The sequence below is a fragment of the Elephantulus edwardii genome, unplaced genomic scaffold (genome assembly GCF_000299155.1).
Source record: "Elephantulus edwardii isolate Elephantulus edwardi_28Jun2011 unplaced genomic scaffold, EleEdw1.0 scaffold00116, whole genome shotgun sequence".
NCBI classification, from domain to species: Eukaryota; Metazoa; Chordata; class Mammalia; order Macroscelidea; family Macroscelididae; genus Elephantulus; species Elephantulus edwardii.
In genome coordinates, this window is record NW_006399866.1 from 3,590,926 (window position 1) to 3,610,263 (window position 19,338).

The following is a 19,338-nucleotide window of genomic DNA, read 5'->3' on the forward strand; positions in this document are numbered from 1 at the left end:
GTTTATGAAAATTAATAAAATATAATTATAGAAAAAAAAACAAACAAAAAACCAAGAACATGATAAACATTTGCTACAAGCCAGGCACTGAACAAAACAGTTGAGGTTTCTATCTTCATGGCTTGTGGCGTAACAAGGGGAAAGAAACTTTGAACAAATGAAGATACACTTGAAATTTAAGTGGAAAAGTACACTGACCCAACATGCAGACTGCCCTGTCCCTGCCCACAAGATAAAGTCCAAGTTCCAGGGACAGCTTGTCTCTCAGCTCCTTTTCCCACCAGCCTTCTCTCACCCATTATTTTTTTAGTTCCACACAAACAGAAAGGACTAGGTTCTCCTTTCTTCTTCAGCTGGCTCATCCCTTCTCATACATCAAGGCCAGGTACAATGTCCTTTCCTTCAGGAAGCCACCTTCCCCAGGATTAATTCTGGGTTGGAGTAATTTCTTTGTACTCCCAAGAGTAGCTGTGGCTGCACTGTGTGTGAGTTGCCTTGTTACTTATATTTCCCCTAAGATGGTGAGTCGGAGTAGGGGGCAAAGAGAGGACTTTTTTTCCTCCTCAGTCCTCAAGTCCCCAGTACTTTGCTTCCCACTGGGACTACACTGTTGTGTACCATCAGGTCAGGACCGACTCACAGCTGACCCTGCTTGGACTACAGAAGTACTTCAAACATATCTTTGCCATGAGACCAGAAAAAATGGATGGTGCCTAGCTTCCAGTACTTTACATTTTGTCCAAAGATTCCATAGGTAAATCCTTATCAAAAAGGTGGGAAAATATACAACAGAAATTCAAATCCTCAAGGAGTCCAAACTTTCTAGAGCCACTGAAGTTGGATGAATGCCTGAACTACTGCACTGAGAAAAGCTTTACATTTTAAGCCCCAAATATCCCCTACAGTTTTCTTAAAACTGAACAAATAGCTTAACTAGTAAATAACATCTGTCCTGAGCATTGTGCTTTTAAAAGATCTACATGTGATCAAAAGAGCTCTGGCAGCCCAGTGGTTAAGCATTCAGCTGCTAACTGAAAGGCTGGCAGTTCAAATCCATCAGCAATTCTACAGGAAAAAGAGGTAGCATTTGACTTCTGTGAAGATTACAGCCCTGGGCACGCTCTGAGGCAGTTCTATTCTGTCCAATAGGATTACTCTGAGTCTAGATTGACAGAGTGGGTTTGTTTTTGTTTATTTGGATATGCTATCAAATTGATGACAGCTACCCCAAAGATTAAAAAACTCAAATTCATTGTCATTGGGTTGGAAATAAATCAGAGCTGGCCCTCCCGCAGGTCTTTAGAGGCTGTAAGTCACACAGGAGGAAACAGCCGACTTTTTCCCCGTGGATGAGGTGGTGGATCCATACTACCTGCCTTTGGGTTGGCAACACAACTCCTTACACATGAAGCCACCAGAGCTCCACTTCTAGACGTTAGACAGTAAATTTATAGGGCTGTAAGCTTATGTTAATGTGAAGGAACAATTCAGATGAGGAGGGTGAGAAAGTATAATGGAAAGACTATAACCACTGTCACAGGACTGCACACACAGAAGTTGCTGAACAGGTGTAGGTTCTGCTGTACATATTCTCAACAACAAAAAAAAGGAAATTCTAAAAAAATTGCTGAGTCATAAAAGACTTTCTTTGCCAATATATTTCTCTGCTGTTACTAGGTGCTGCGAGTCAGTTCTGACCCAGAACAACCCTGAACACAACAGAAAAAAACCATGCCGTCAGATACTGCATCAATCACCCTAATGATTGTTGCTGCTTTAAGCCCACTGTTAAGAGTTCCTGTGTCAATCCATCTTTCTGAGCATCTTCCTCTTTTTGGCTGACCCTCTACTTCACCAAGCACAATCAGGGATTAAATCTTCCAAAGTGTAGAAGTATATGTCCAAAGTATGTGAAATGAAGTCACGTCATCCTCAATTCCAAGGAGCCTTCCAGCTAGACAGATTTGGTTGTTCCTCTGGCAGCCCATGGTGTACTCTTCACCAACACCCTAATTTGAAGGCATCAATTCTTTTCTGGTCTTTCTTCTCCATTGTCTAGCCTTCCCAAGCATACAAAGTAAGTGAAAACACAATGGTTTGGGTCAGGTGCACCTCAGTCCTCAAATCAACATACTTAACACTTGAACAGGTCTTTTGCAGCACATTTGCCCAATGCAATCTGTCACATTTGATTTTTTTAATCATTATTTTCCTTTTTTTAAAATTTATTATTAATTTCAATGAAAATTTAGAGACTTTGGATTTCCATTCATTCACTGTTGTATTTTTCTCCCCTCCCAACTGCCACCCCCCATTTGATTTCTTGACTGCTGCCTCCCTAAGTGTTGACTGTGGACCCAAATAAAATTCTAGAAAATGTCAATCTTTCCTTCACTTAACATCAAATCCAGTTGTGAGGAGATTTGTTTTACGCTGAGTTATGATCCATACTGAAGGCTTGAGTTTTTGATCTTGTAAAAATGACACCGTGGTAGTGCCTGACTTCCTACAACTTCAGAAGGTGGATGGAGAATTAAAAAAAATCTACAGCCCAAGGCTGATTCTCTTGAGGCAGTGTTCAGACATGCCTCCACACACTACCTTTTTACCAATACTGACCCCAATCATCTTTCCCACAGAACTCTCTACTAAGCTGGGTTCGAAAATTCATTAATAGCCTAACAGCACTCAACATGTAATAACCACAATTATAGGGTATATTATTGAAGGGATAGGTTACAATTCAGGTTCTGGAACAACTCAAGACTTAGTTCTTTGGTCACGACAGACTCCACTCTGCTGTACCTGAAGGCAGGTCTCTCTGGCTTTAGACTCTTAGACAGGCCTTTGCCTTGCTCAAGCTAGTGCCACAAACCTCAAGTTGTTGTGATCATGTGCCTTTGAGTGTGATTATGTACCTTTAAGTTGACTACAAGTCACAGCGACCCTACAAACAATGGCTCTGAATTGTGACCTATCTTAAGCCAACCTCTCTTTCTCTGACACACCTGACCCTACTGCCACAGTCATTGTGTCAATCCATCTTATCCAGGGTCGTCTTCTCCTGTGCGGAAGTGCGACCGTTTCAAAATCCTTGCCAACAAGGAACAACCCCTGGATTCATCCTCTCCAGGACAGACCTGTTCTTTTGGCAGTCCATGGTATATTCAATATTCTCCAGCAAGGCAACTCAAAGGCATTGATTCTTCTTCTGTCATCATTAGTCACAGTCCAGATCTCAGATGCAAAACAATTGAGAAGATCATGGCCTAGATCAGGCATACCTTAGCACCTAGACTGACATCACTGCTCTTTAGCACTCTAGAAAGGTCCCTGACAGGAGACTATCCTAAAACAACTCCTCTTTTGATTTTCTGGCTGCTGGTGCCAAGAATGTTAATTGTGGATCTGAGCAAGATGAAATTGTTACCAACCTCAATCTTTTCTCCTTCTATCATGATACTGCCAATTAGCCTAGTGTGAGAATCTTTGTTCACTTGATGTTGAGATACAACCCAGATTGAAGTCTTCAACTTTCTGCAATAAACACTTTAAGCCCTCCTCAGTTTCGGTGAGAAAGGTTGTGTCATCTGCATAATGCAAGGTTGCTGATGAGTCTTCCTCCAATCCTGATCCACATTCTTCCTCATAAAGCCTAGCCTCCTGAATGATCTGTTCCACATAAAGATTGAAAAGAAATGGAGAAAAGGTATACATTCCCTTCTTGATTCTGAACTATGCAGTGTTCCCTTGTTCTGTTTGGACAATAGCTTCCTGGTCTAGGTTTTGCCATAAGCACAATCAAAGTGTTCTAGAATTCACATTCTTTTCATTAGCCATAATTTTTTGTGATCCACACAATCAAAGATGCCTGTGCATAGCTGATAAAATACAAATGGAAAAGGGTGTCTTAAAATCAAGAAAGGTGTGTGCCAGGGTTATATTCTTCCATCATACTTATTTCTTTTTTTTTTTTTTTTTTAGCCGAATTAACAAAGTTTATTTCGAGTTCGAACCCGGGCTCCCGCGTGCTGACACAGCAGCATCCAGCCGAGAGCCATCATACTTATTTCTGACCCACAGAGCAAGAAAGACGAGGCTTACAGCCCAACTGGATTGCCTCTGGGCACTTACTGGTAGAGTTATATCTACTGATCCACTGAGGTAGAGTTGTGTCCCTTTAGGCCAGGGCTAACTTAACAGGCAGAGTTGAGTGTCTCTGGTCACTTATTAGCAAGCATGTGCCTAAGTGAAGACCAACTGTGATGAGGAATTTACTGTGATTAGGGGTCAGTTTAATAATTTCAGTGTGAAGGCTTAAAGAAGTTACAGAAACATTAAAGAGTGAGTCTGAGTACAAGTTATCTCTAAATTGCACATCTGTAACCTGGAACGGTTGGTATTCAGTATGTTGTTGTTAAGGTAGTGCACTGTTGAGTTGGAACCGACTCGAGGAAGGGCCAGCTATGGGTCGGTTCCAACTTGTTACACAAGCTCATAGAACTTGCTAATAAGTGCCCAGAGGCACTTTTATACCAAGATACTTTAAGTGTCTTTTGATTTTAAGTCACCCAGTTCTGTTCAAATGATTATTTCCTAACCTATGTCCAGGTTCCTTATGAGTACAATTAAATGTTCTGGAATTTCCATTCTTCAAAATGTTATCCATAATTTATTATGATCTGCATAGCTGAATGCCTTTGCACAGCCAATAAAGTGCCTTTAAAAATCTTTTTAGATCTTGTTATAGCAAAGATCCATCATGTGACAACAGCAATGATAATTCCTTGTTTTACATTTTCCTGAATTTCTGTAATTCCATAAAAATTCTCTTCAGCAAAATTTTACTTGCACATAATATTTCTCTGTAATTTCCATGCAGTTAGATCACCTTTCTGTGGAATACACAAAGATGATTTCTTCCAATTAACTGGTCTGGTAGCTATCTTCTAAATTTCTTGGCATACATAGATAAGGAAGTACTTCTAGCATTGCACCTCTTTGTTGAAACATCTCAATTGGTATTCTCCTGATCATATGTCATTTCCTGAGTCCTTTATGGAACAGCAACTCTGTGTATTATATCTTCTTTTGATAATTCTGATGTCATTCATAATTTTGGCAATAAAAACCTTCAGTGTTATAAATGGAGTTCTGAGGTTTTTTTCAGCTTGAGAAAATGCCAAGTATATTCTTCAATTTTCATTTTCTAACTCTAAATTTTTGCACATTTCAAACTCTTTCTTCTCAAGCTACTTTAAAAAATTTTCTGTTCAGCTTTTCTCTTCATAATTTCTTCTAAGTCTGCAGACTGATGGCTCCTGTGAATTGATCTGACGCTGCAAGAAGCTTTTTGCATCTTGATGAAAGTCACGTATGGAATGTTTGGTGGTGTGGGGTTTTTTTTGCTTTATTTTTGTCCACAAGTGGGTGTTAGTAGACTGGATTTGCTAGATGGACTGGGAGTCTCTGGTTTATAGTCCACCAGCATTTGGGCGTGCCTGAATTTAAAAATGCAATAGGGCCTGAGGGCTGATTTTGGATGGACATTCTTTTTTTTTTTTAAAAAAAAATTTTATTATTTTTGTGTGAGTATACCGTCAAATCAGATCTGACTGGTACAGGAGGAGATTGTTCCTCCTTACCCCAGCAAAGCATCTGGTGGATTCGAACCATGCGCCTCTGGAATTGTAGTTGCAGCTCCTTTCCACTAGGCCACCAGAGCTCCCCAAGGACATTCTTTTTTTTAAGTGGTATAGCAGTGGTCTATTTGCTGTACTGAAGTAACCTAGAGTTGCTGTAATGTTGACCAACTGTGCCATAGGAGCATCAAACACCATAATGGTTACTCATCTTTGGCAGTGTTTGGTGGAGCTCCCAGACTGATTCAGGTTTGGAAGTAGGAGTGGCATCCACTTCCTAAACCACATGCATCTGGAAACTCTATGAACTTGGAGAAACGATCGTAGTTATTATAAAGGCTTCAGGCCTTTTGTTCATAGGGTCTCTATGAGTCTTGCTCCACTCGATAGCAATCAATAACAACTCTAGATATAAGAATATATTTCAGTCTTTTGTGCATCTCTTGGGCCCAAGGGCCTAGAGTTATTTTATTCTGGAGGAACATTTTTCTAAGTTGTATAGCACTCTTCTGTCAATTTACTGTCTTGAGGTAATCTGGTTTGCTATGATGCTGGACCCTGTGTCACTGGAGGGTCAAATGCCATAACAGCTGTCCATGTTGCACAGTGTTAGGTGGAGCTCCCAGTTTAAGACAGATTTGGAAGCAGGAGCGGCATCCACTTCCTAAATCGCATGCCTCTGTAAACTCTGAACTTGAAGAAATGATGATAGTTACAGAAAGGCTTCAGGCCTTTTGTTCATAGGATTGCTATGAGTTGTGCTTAATTTGACAGCAATCAAAAACAACTCTAGTGCAACAATGAATGAATGGAATTCCAAAATCTCTGTAGATGTTCACTGAAATTAATAATAAAAAAAGGTATTTGCAATGAACAAATCATTGTAAATACAAAATTTAAAAAAAAAAAATCACAATGGAAGCTGTTGTTGTTGTTATGTGCCGTCGAGTTGCCTGCGACTCATAGCGACCCTATGTACAACAGCTCTAAACTCCACTCTGTCCTGTGCCAATTGCACTGTCTCTGACACTCCCATCCCAATTATCCCAGTCACTGAATCAATCCACCTCATAGAGGGCCTTCCTCTCCTGCGCCATCCCTCCATCCTCCCAAGCATGATGTCCCTCTCTAAGGACCGGTCTCTCCTCACTACATGTCCAAAGTAAGTTAGATGGAGCCTCAGAATCCTTGCCTCCAAGGAGCCACCCGGTTTAACCCTTTCCAGGACAAATCTGTTTGTTTTCCTAGCAGTCCATGGTATTCTCAATACTCTTCTCCAGCACCACAGCTCAAAGGCATCAATTCTCCTTCTATCCTCCTTGGTCATTGTCCAACTCTCTGATGCATAACAGGTGACTGCGAAGACCATGGCCTGTATCAGACACACCTTAAGTCTCCAAAGAGACACCATTGCTCCTCAGCACTTTGGAGAGGTCCCTAATAGCTAGAGAAGTAAGTGTTTGGCTACAGAAAATAAGAATACCGTATACTTATTTTTTCTCTACTTGGAAATAATAAAAGATTTTGAAACCTAAAAAAAAAAAAAAACCAAAACCACAACTCTAGATATAAAAATATATTTCAGAGTCTTTTGTGACACTCAGTCTTTTCTTTACTTCTCAATGACTATCTGCGTTCTTCATGTATGATGTTCTGAAACAATCTCATTACTCTGGTGTTTGGTCATTAGTGTTCACTGTGTTGAATGTATTTTTGAGACAGTCTCTAAATTTAGGTTTTCTTTTTCCACCGATGTAATTGATTTAGTTCTTGTATTCCATCGGGTAAGGTCCATATGTATAGTCATCATGTATGTTGAAAAAAAGTATTCCCAATGAATAGTTTGTTGGTCTTACAACAATCTCTGATGTAATTTCTATTTCCAACGTCCTGTTTTCCAATTAGTGATCTTTCTTCTTATGTTTCCAACTTTTACATTCCAATCACCAGTAATTATCAATGCATCTTGATCTCATGTTTGATCAATCTCAGTATAAAAGTTGGTAAAAATCTTTAATTTCTTCATATTTGGCATTAGTTGTTGGAGTGTAAATCTGAACAGTCATATTAACTGGGCTTACTTGTTATGCATATGAAATTATGCTGTCACTGCCAGCACTGTATTCCAAGACAGATCTTAAAACATTCTTTTTTGATAATGTGATACTATTCATCCTTAGTTTATAATTTTCAGCATAGTAGATCACATGATTGTCTCATTCAAAATGAGCAAATATTAGGTTCATTTTGGCTCACAAATGATTGTTGTTGATGTTGTTAGATGCTACTGGGCTGAGTATGACTCACAGCGACCCTATGAACAACAGATCTGACCCCTGTCCTATCCTGTGCCATCCTCACAATCTCTGACACACTCAAGTCCACTGCTGCAGTAACTGTGTCAACCCGCTTGGTTGAGGGTCTTCCTCTCCTTTGCCATCCTTCCACTTTCCCAAGCATGATATACCTCTCCAGGATACAAACCTATCCTAACAAGATACCCAAAACATGTGAGATGAAGCTTTATCATCTTTGCCTCCAAGGATCACTATGGCTGCACCTTCTCCAAGACATATCTCTTTGTTCTTTTGGTAGTCCATGGGCTATTCAGTACTGTTCTCCAACACTACATTTCAAAGGTATCAACTCTTCTTCTGTCCTCTTTAAACACTGCTTACCTCATAGAGCCATAGCAAGTGACTGAATAGATCATGGTCTGAATCAGGTACACCTTAGTTCTCAAACTGGTATCACTGCTCCTCAGTAATTTAGGAGAGGTCCCGAACTACAGACTTTCTCAGTGCCGTATGTCTCCTGATTGCTAGTACCAAATGTGGGTTTTTTTTTTTACTGAGCTGTATGTTTTTATTGAAAGAACACACATTTAAATTAGTCTTATATTTTATAGCCTCTTTTTTAAAAATAAAGGGATCTGACAAAATAGAAAGCCTCTGTGTTGGCATTCAGCCAGAACTGAGGCAGGGATACCCCTTCAAAGGGTGTCTGTTTTCCTCCTCTCTAGAAATAGGGTAGTGGGTGGTGATAGCCTGAGGACACTGAGGATATGGTGACATTTCTCAGAGAAATAATAGGAAAGATAGATTGACAGGGAATTCTCTAGGAATTCCTCCAACTGTTGAAACACCTCAACTAGTATTCATCTATTCCTGGGGCCTTAATTTTTGCCAGTGCCTGTGGTGCAACTTGAACATCCACCTTCATTACCATTGGTTCTTGATTATATACTATTTCCTGAAAAGGTTCAGTGTTGACCAGTTCCTTTTGGACCAATGACTGTATTCCTTCCATCTTCTTTTGATGCTTCCTGCATCATTTAAGACTTTGCCCACGGAATCCTTCACTATTGCAATTCAAAACTTGAATTTGTTCTTTAGTTCTTTCAGCCTGAGAAATTCCAAGTATATTCCTTCTTTCTGGTTTTCTAACCCCAGCCCTTTGCACATTTCATTGTAATACTTTGGTTTTGCCTTTTGCTGCCTGTCTCCTACTGGAGTTCATGATCTTGAAGATGCAAAGAGCCCAACATCTTTTATCTCAACCGAAGCATGGCTCTAGCACTCATCTCAACAGATAGGTAATCCAGAGCGCAGTTCATGCCACTGAAAGTGATACAGAAAACCCGAACTGACTTATGTTTCTACGGCTCTAATTCCTAAAAAGGAATCAGCTGGACCCCACTTTGACCAGGCCTTTAGTCTCTCTTGTGTTTCTTCTTTTTGGTTCTCTGACCTGTGTTGATGCTGGCTTCTTCCTCCTCTGGATGCCGCTGCTTCCTCTTCTCCCTGCTGCATGTGCCAGTGTGTGTTCTGCTCTCTACTTCCCCAGTCCTGCCTCCTGCAATCTTGTCATCTTTATCCCTTACCTCCAGGACCACCTGCTTCTCCTGACACCGCTGCCTTTTCTTCTTATTTCTCCTGCTGTCCGGATCACTGCATGCTCTGCTGCTTGCTGCTTCCCTGGTCCTACCAGCTATAGCAGTCTCCTCACCTTCTTCATCTGTGTTCAAATGCTGCTGCTCCTCCACACGTTGCCGCCTCTTCTTGACTCCACTACATAGGTATTCTCTGTTCTCCACGTCCTTGGTCTTGACACCCTCTTCAGCCTCCTTACATCCTTCTCCTTTATCCAAGGTCAGCTGCTGCCTCTTCTTTCTTTTCCTGAGGGGTTGACTAGTTTGTTCTTTGCTCTTCAATTCTCCAAGCCCACTGGTCTCAGCAATCTCTTCCTCATTCTCTACAGTTTCCTCCCTCTCATATGAGACCTTATCTTCTTGGTGTTCTTCCTTCTTTTTCTTCTTCTTCTTGCTTTTCCTAAGACTCTGGTCAGTCTGTTCTGAGTGTTCTTCTCCATTCCTTTCTGCTGCTAGAGCATCTTCCTCCTCTTTTTCATTTTTTTTTGGAGGCTTGGTGTCAGGCTCTGGTTGAGGAGTCGCAGGGTCCTGGCCTTTGAGCTGAGCCAGGAAAGCCTGTTCCTGGGCCTCCAGACGAGCAAGCTTGGCCTTCATTGTGATCCCATGACGAGCAGCCTTGTGTGCTGTTCGTCCCTTGCAGGCTTGGCGCAACATCTCATCAGTCAGAATCTTTGGGGACTTGGGCCCTGGAGTGTCGTCATCACTGCAATTCTCCAAGTCCTTGTCTGGTTTCTCCCCACCAGAAGTCAGCGTGGCAGTCTTCACAAACTTCTGATACAACAAATTGGGCTTGAGACGATCACGACGTGTAGTCTCCTTAGTGACGTGCCTTATCTGTACTCCATCCTGCCCAGTTTCCACTACCAGACTGGCTGCAGTTTTGTTGAAGAGCTCATTCCACCAGTGGTTTGTGAACTCCTTGGCTGGGTCATGTCCTACCCCGTGAGTATCCTGCTTCATTGTCACTCTGATGGCCTGGGTGATACCATTCTCCTTCCGGCCCAAGCCTTTGCCTTGAGTCCATCCATGCTTTTGCAGCTGTTCCTCAGCAAACTTCATCCCACGACTCTTGAGCTCTGGGGAAGCACTCATGGTGAGGAAAAGGCACTGTCCTTAGGCCTTCACTGGAGAATTCACGTCACTGCGCGGTGCCCTGGGTGGAACCATGTCCCAAATGTGGTTTTTTTCAATTTTTTTATTTTAATAATTTTAATGAACATTTACAGATATTTTCATTCATTCATTGCTGTACTTCTCTCCCCACCCAGTCCTCCCTGTCCCCCTGCACCAAATGTTTTGACTGGGGATCCAAATAAGACAAAGTTGTTGACAGTCTCATCATTTCTCCATCTATTAGGATGTGGTTGAGGATTTTTGTTTTCTTGACACTGAGAAGCAATCCCTATTGAAGGCTGAAGTCTTTGATCTTTTGCATCACATGCTTCCTGTCCTCCTCACTTCAGCAAGCAAGGCTGTGTCATCTCCCTACCAACCGTTATTGATGAGTCTTCCTCCAATCTTGATGCCACAATCCTCTTCACAGAGTTCAGCTTTTTGAATAATCAAGTATTTAAGTTGTACAGTCTGACAACTTTCCATTTTCCTAGATTAATGAATTCGTACATTCCACTACGTTCTGATTATTAGGGAATGTTTGCAATTGTTTTTCCTGATTGTTAGTCATGCAACATGAGCAAATGAAAGTGCTGAAAGCATCTTCTTACTCCTGTGTAATTAAGATCAACTCTACTTTGAAGGAGCAGCTCTTCTCCAACTGTATTTTGAGAGTCTTCCAACCTGAGGGGCATCTTTCAATACTATATCAGATAATGTGTTTGCTATTTATAAGGTTTTCACAAGCCTTTTTCTTTTTCTAGAATTATACTGTCAAGCTCTTCTATCTAATCTGTCTTAGTTTGGAAGTTCTGCTGAAACCTGTCCACTGTGGATGACCGTAGTGGCATTTGAAATACCAGCAGCATAGCTTCCAGCATCCCAGCAACATGCAAGGCATCACAGTTTGACAAATTTGACAGGTGAGTACTAGTTTAATGTGTTAGTTTAAACCTGGGAAAAATAACACCTAAGGGACTAAGCCCAAGTCTGTGCCTCTCCCTTCCCGTCCACACCCAGGCTGGTTCTACAAGAACGCTGAGAGAAATAAAGGCGAGTGGTTCAGACCTCAAGCTCAAAAGGAGGAGCCTAGTTGGGAGGGGTCCAAGTTAACTTATTTCCCTATAAAGAAAGGCTTCTGGCATTCTAGAGGGTGGAGACAGGATGTGATTGAGCAACGTGCTAATACACAGGGAGTCCAGAGGGTCTTTTTCCTTCTCCAGCGCCAGGGCCTTTCCTGAGAGATGACCTCAGTCAATAGACATGCTTCCTATGAGGAGATGGGGGCTGGGATAGGACAGGGAGCCAGGCTAAAAGCCATCCTATATCCTTGTCTACCTAGTATGGGAGCAAGTGGAGACTCTGACACGGCTTCTAGAATAGGGCACTCATTACACAAGAATGCAAAATGACAGAAAAGTAAATTTGTGTAGACTCCAGTGCTATGGTCTAGCTAAGTCACGCAGACTTCCCTGTGTATATTAAAGCAGGCGCTAGATTTTTCTAGTGATTCCCAAACTTTGGCTTCTCTCCCAAGGGATTCTCCAGACTAAAGCAACCTGAGCTGTAACCCTCAGCCTTCTGCACATACATATGCATTAGTCATAATTAGTCATAATTTGTTGAATGGAGATAAGAATTTGTCATAATTCCAAATGTATGAAGAAGGCAGGTTAGTTTGCAGACAATGAGGAGAAAGGGTTTCCAATGATCTAAGCCATAACGGAACCCTCCTGTCTGATTGAGGACTATATGTCTTTATGTGTATTTCCTGGGTTCTCCTTCCTTCATGTCTAGTCTGCCCATTGAGAAAGACTCAGTGGGGTGATAAGAGTATATCACACTATGCACAGGGGTGACACTGAGCAACTGAGGCTGCTTTAGTTCCACTGTGATGGGTGTGCAGATGTGGACCTAAATCAAGTCTCCTCTCACCTCCTGGAATCCTGGCCTCAGACTTCCACCTCCCTCTACCCTTTTACCATGAGAATCTTCACCCTAAAAGTGACAAGCAGAACCATTGTTCCTGGTTGCTGTTAATCATCATCTTCTCTGCAGATCCGCTGGAAGGGGTGGCCAGGGAGAGGCTACCTTTCCAGCCACTATGGCTTTGTTTCCACCTCAGAGGTATAGACCACAAAGCCACAAGAGAACTCTGCCCTTAACTCCATCCTGCTATTTCTGGGCCCTTACGTAGGAGGGATCCCCAGCCATAGTTCCTTATGCTCAACTGGGCAGAAGCCAGGAGTGGTGCTAGGGCAAAGGGGCTCCTGCTGCCACCAATGGTTTTGAGGTTGTGGACTCCCTTATTATTTGGCCAAATTACTGCACTGATTTGCAGCTTTCTCTCCAGCAAAGCAAGTGGTAACAAATAAGTCACTACTAACTCCTAAAACACAGAAGGAACAGGGATGTGAATCAGGTGTTAGACGTTACCTAGTTTCTCTTCAGGAAGTACCAACCACCTATGTACTTTCTAACCCTAGTGGCCCCAGACTGGCTGCTTTGCTCTAAATCCAGCCTGGGACAAGAAAGAGACCACAAGCTGCAGACTAAGTCCTACCTTCCACAACCCAGCCCCCAGAGACACAACCACAGGCCCTGCATGTACAGATCCTTGCCTATGAGGAACCAGACACACAGTGTGCCATGGTGAGAGATCCCACCTGACTACATGATCCCTGCTGGCAGCCCACCCTGCTCAGAAGAACTCTGCAACATTTTGTGGCAAAGATACAAAGTGGGCTCTGATCCCCAGAGAGTCTGTTTCAGCAGGTCTAGAGTGAGGGCTAGGAGTCTGTATTTTTACCCAGGTGGTTCTGGGAGTCCAACCCAAGGAACATCAGATCGTCCCAAGAAACTGGGCCCAAATAAGTACCCCACCACAGCCAGTACATCTGTTAGCCCATGTGCCAGGCAGCAGCCAGGCCACTCACCCGATTGGCGGTGACGGCCAAATTCTGGAGGTTCTGCAGGAGACCAATATCGGCAGGGAGGAAAGTCAGATTGTTGTGACTAAGGTCCAGATAGCGCAGCTTGCGGCAGTAGAAGAGCTGGGTGGGGATCTTCTCAATCTTGTTGCGGTTCAGGTAGAGACGCTCAAGGTTGGTGAGGTTGCCGATCTGGATGGGTATGTAGGCAATGTGGTTGTACCACAGTTTAAGGCAGGTGAGGCGGTGTAGGTGCTGGAAGCTGATAATCTCCTCAATGGTCTTCAGGTTATTGTCCTTGAGGTCTATTTCCTGCAGGTTGTGGAGGCTGAAGATGGAGTGGGGGATGCGCTCTAGGTCACAGCGGGTCAGCTCCAGCTCCGTCAAGTTCACCATCTTCTTGAGACTGTTGAGGACAATGAGCTTGGTGCCCTCGTTGTTGATGGACAGCTTCTGCAGGTGCACGCCCACGTCCGTGACCACCTGCGGCAGCTTGCTCAGGTTGCTCTTGAGACGTAGCACCTTCAGGCGCTTGAGCTCCCGGAGCCCATCAATGACGATGTACCGGTTGTTCTCTGCACTCAGGTTGCCTGTTAGGTGTAACTCCTCCAGAGTCTTCAGGCTGTAGATCCACAGAGGGATCTCCTTGATGTCCGTGAACTTGATATGCAGTGCCCGCAGGTTCTCACGGAGAAAGGCCAGGGCAGGAGCCTCGATCTTGGCGGCTGTGTGGTACAGCCACAGCTCTCTGAGGCCAGTGAGCTGGGCAATGCTGGGCGGGATGGTTACATCGGGGATCAGCTCCAGCTTCAGCACCTCCAGCTCCACCAGGTCAAACACAGTGTCAGGGATGCCGCTGAGCATGAACAGGTGCAGCTCCAGCTTGTCCTGTGCATTCTTGGTGAGTCGCTGCCGGAGTTTGTCCAATGTCCACTCATTGTTGAGATTCAGCTGCCGCAGCTTGTTCTCACTCACCTCGGACAAGAAGACAGCGAAGCGCTTAGAGTAGAGTGGGTCATACTGGTCAATGAGGTGGAGCATAAATGCAAAGTCATTCTTAACATCGGGGATGTCACTGTAGCTGCTCTCCTCCCGGATCGACTCGAAGGAGTACTTCTTGAGGGAACGCCGCAGCATCCACCACAGTGTGTACATGCAGATGAGGCCATAGAAAATGACCAGGCTGATATAGAAGGATGCCAGGATCTTGAAGAGCGTCGCCAGAGGATGGGCACAACGGTAGGTGCGGTAGCCTGTCAGGCTCTCAATGTCCACAGTGCAGTCGACATCAAACTTGATGTTGTGCACGTAGTAGACGGTGTAGCAGATGATGAGGATGAACTTGATCACCTTGATGATGGTCTGCCGCATGTAGAGGCGGTACACAATGTCTCCCTCCTCTACATGGGTCCGAAACTTCTTCACCTTTTCAAACAGTGCCTTGGCCTGCTCCCCCTCCTTCTTGTCCAGAACACCGGTCTCGGAACGGTCCACAATGCCCTGCTCAATACGTGACTTAGTCCGCTGCAGCATGGGCACAGTGGCCTCCACGTCCTCACTGACTGTGGACGATTTCTTGTCCATGGAGCCGTTCATCTTGCTGAAGGCTGGCTTGGGGTCACTCTCTTCCACCACTGTCTCTGACAGGGCTCTCGTGGTCCATGGTGAGTCAAAACACTTAAGCAGGATAGATACAAAGTGCTCCAGCTTTGAGCTGGTGCGTGGGAACTTGAACCAGAAGTTACTGCAGGCCAGAAAGATGAGGGTGTGCAGAAGCACCAGGTAAGGGAAATACTTGGCAAACCAGTGCAGTCGATTCTCATAGCACACAGCATCCACATAGTTGTACTGATGCCGGTCCAGGTCATATTTGATGCCGGTGGGGCCAGTGTCAGGAGTTGGCAGGAGTGTTGTATTGGGGTAGCTGGGTTCTGGGCTGGGAGCTGCCCAAGCCCGGAAGGAGTCGTTGCAGGAATCCTTGGTGACCCACTTACAAGGGAGGCAGATCATCTTGTCTTGAGTCACCTGCAGCGTCCCACCAAAAACAGCAATCATCAGCATGACGATGGAGATATAGTCAGTAAATACATCCCACCATGGCTTCAGAATCCGGTACGCTGGCTGTGTGTCCGCAAAGTAGCGGAGTTCCGTCACTGGAATCATGGTTCAACCTGAAAGGGACCCACAGGCAGAGGTTACCATAGTGTGCCCTGGCTTTTGTGGTAAACAGTGCATAGGAGCCAAGAAATTTCCTGTTCAAAACTCCACCTTGATCTAGCTGGAAGTCCTAGCCTTGCCATACCAAAGATCAGTCTTTCTCAACAAACCACATGGAGCCAGCCACTTGACCGGGAAACCATCACAAGGAAAGGCAGGCAGTATCCCCACTTAACAGACAAGAAGACTGCACGCTGTGAAGTCAGGCCCATGCAGACAGATCACTGATGGTTCCTCATTTTCTCCCATCAACACTGTCGCTCACACTGGACTCTCACACTGCATTCCACTAAGATCACTCAAGAAGTTTTGTGCTAGATTCCATCCTATTTATAATCAGACTGACCTGAGGGCCTTGTTTATAACTACCAGGGAACAGGATGCAGTCATCACGAAGCTGTAACAAGGACCTGAAGGGATTTCTGCAACATGTGAAAAAAGAAAACTACAGATGAGTGCATTGAATAAGAACACATTTTAAAAAAAAGTTTTAGAAAAAAGTCTACCTGTGTGCACAAGGTTATGTCCATATAGCATTCTGGGAGTATTGAGGGGAAAATGTATGGACACTCACAAAGTTTTAAAGGATGGGTTCATGTGGGAAAGAGCCAAATTGAAAAAATAAGACTGTTCTCTTCAATCTGAAAGATCTGGTAATACCTATGCACTGATGTGAAATTATCTCTGTGTGTGCACGTCTGTCCCTCTGAAGGGTCTAATTCAAGAGGTCTTAGTTGGAGCCTAGGAATCTGATTTTTATCACATGGCTCTGAGGAGTCTAATAATTGGCCAAGTTTGGGAAACACTGAGTAAGAAGCCATAGTCAGGAAATAAAATCCAAAGTGCAGCCAATGGAGGAGCACAGCAAAATAAACACGGATGAAGGAATTCTGGCCACCTCCAGGAGACCTTCCCCCCTTGGGCCACCCTGGATCACGCTTTGAAGGTCAGCTGTTCTAAAAATGGCCTGCTAGAATGCAATGAGACTACGAAGGTAGTATGTGTTCACAGCAGAACATTCAGAAAGTATAAAAGTGCATAAAGACAACAAGACACCATGTAGGGTTACCCACTGTTAATTTTTGATTAATAGCTGCCCTGTCTTTTTTCTGTTCTTTAAAAAATAAAGTTGTGATTTTACTGGATAGCCTATTTTGTAACCTAGAATCTAGATTTTACAGTAAATACCAGTGTTCTCTGAAACAGGTGTGTTTCTCTGGAGGAAAAGCCTAGAAGTGTCTTGATTAAGGGACTAGGTCATAATTTGATTACTGGTAGTAATAATAATGATGATTGTAACAAACTCATGAAATGAGAAGTCCCTGCAGGTGTTAAACACTTCCAGTCTCTAGACTTTCTAAGTGGGTTGGGAAAGGTATTGTGAAAGTGGTGAAAGATATACAAAGGGAAGAAGGAAAAAGGGGATGGAACCTCTTTATTTCAAAATCGTAAACCAACCCGTGGTCCTCAAGTTCATTCTGACCCCTGGCGACCCTCCCTCAGGAAGATGCTTAACAGGAGAAGAATGCTTCCTCCTTCCCCTGAGGAGCAGCTGGAAGATGTCCCCTGTTGAACTTTCCTCTAGCAGCCCAACATACATCACATTATACCACTTGGGAGAAGAAATGAGTACTTATTGCATTGCCACAAATGATGGCAAAAAAAAAAATGTGTTTCGGGGAGCTCTGGTGGCCTAGTGGCAAGAAACTGCACTGCAATCCTAGAAGAACACGGTTCAAATCCACCAGACGCTCTGCCGGAGAAGGAGGCGCAATATCCTCCTGTACCATTCAGATCTGATTTGACGGTACACGCACACAAAATAATAAAAAAAAAATGTGTTTCTAAGCATGGTTGTCAATTTAAGTGTGCGGCAACGTGTTAATAGAGGTGATGGTGGCCGCAGCATTTCCTGAGGGTCTGACCTTCACTAGCCAAAACAGAAGGGATTCAGTGAGATCCCTTCAACAAGAGGGAGACAGTCCCTGTGTCCCAGTCCACATGAGGGAATGAACTCACCTGCTCCGTATTGCACTCTAGTGAGTATCAGAGCACAGACTGAATGCAGGCCTTACTCTCCACCGGTGAGTTCACAACCTCATTGCCTTGGGGGCCCTATCCTCCACCTGCTCAAGTCTCACACATGAGCTGTGCCAAGAGAAACCAGGACTATGAGGCCAAACTCCTTGCCTCTCCAAAAGGTTACCAGAGTTCAGGTCACTGCAGGGCCAGCAGACACTATCACCTGCCTGGGCTGGCAGCTCCAGCCCAGAGAACAGCCCTCCTGGAGAGGCCAGGCCTCATGGCCACTCCACAGGAAGGCCCCAGGCCCACTAATGACCATCTGGCTCCTTACACCACCCACACTCCTTGGAAAGCCGCACTCTGGGGGAGGACCTGCTGAATCACTAAGACTGCCTCCAGCTGAGAGACACCCTTTCCTCACTTCCTGGCTGCCTAGATCCCCTTCCAGGGTGGGGGCCTGCAGACTGGCGACCGGAAAGGAGGAGGGGCCAAGACAAGGGGGCCTGCCTAGGAGCCCCGGAGACTATAATGCCTCCCACGGGCTGAGCAACTCACTGTAGGAGTGGGGGTAGTTTATGACCAGGCAGGATGTGGTCACAATTTCACCGTATTTCTGAGGGAGAGTAGGGTGTGTGTCAACATAAGGAGAACACCCTTTCTCCCCACAGTGGAGTCACCTCTGGGCCCCTGCTGCCTTCTGGCTCCCTGTAGCTCTGAGGTGGGAAATGATCACAGCTGTTTTATAGGGAAGCTGAGGCTCAGGGAGGTAAACCAACCTGCCCAAGGTACAAAGCTGTCCACTTCATTCACACCTGACTCAAGCATTCCCTTCTCTACCACACCCACCCTCCAAACACAACCTCAGCTCAAGAAATGGCCAGGCTGTGTCCTTGTCCATGTTAGCTGAGATAATGACTACTGCCAGAGCAGGATGAGATTAACTAAAGAGATGGTTACTGTTCCCCAATGAGAACAGTCTTTTTCTTTGGAGCACTGAGTACGTAGGGGCTGGCTAGCCCAGGGGTAGAGGTAGAGACTAAAACCCACACAAAGCTCTATATAACTCCCCTCAAACTTACTACCATCAAGTCAATTGTGACTCACAGCGATCCTTCACTGGATTTTTCAGGCTGTAATTTTTTTTTAAATGTGAAGAGACAGCTGATCCTTCTCCAGTGGAGTAAACCTTTATACACTTTCAGTAACGTAACACACTATGGATGGACTATGCTACCAGACAATTCCTCTAAAACCCACGAAGAGAGAAGACAGTGCAGCCAGTCCTGTACCAACCCTTGACCTGGAGGACCCAGTGACTCCTCAGGCTCAGAGAGGTGGAGTCATAGGTCTAGGTCACAAAGCTAAGAAGGTACAAGACTATTTTACTGCATGTGACCTGCCAGTGTAGGCCTCTCTTTATGCAAGTGACCTGTCCTGAGGGGTCACCCTTTACTACACCCATGTCCTCATCTTATCACCC

The 19,338-nt window shown here is 44.4% G+C and overlaps 1 protein-coding gene and 1 pseudogene across 1 annotated transcript in view; both read right to left on the minus strand.

Moving 5' to 3' along the window:
* LRRC8A (leucine rich repeat containing 8 family, member A) overlaps positions 1–15,779 on the minus strand; it is a 20,529-nt gene extending 4,750 nt beyond the window's left edge. The window contains exon 1 of the mRNA XM_006892479.1: positions 13,623–15,779. Coding sequence (XP_006892541.1) covers positions 13,623–15,779 — 2,157 coding nt within the window. The remainder of the gene's footprint in view (positions 1–13,622) is intronic.
* LOC102846825 lies at positions 9,355–10,665 on the minus strand (annotated as a pseudogene).
* Positions 15,780–19,338: the final 3,559 nt, after the last annotated feature.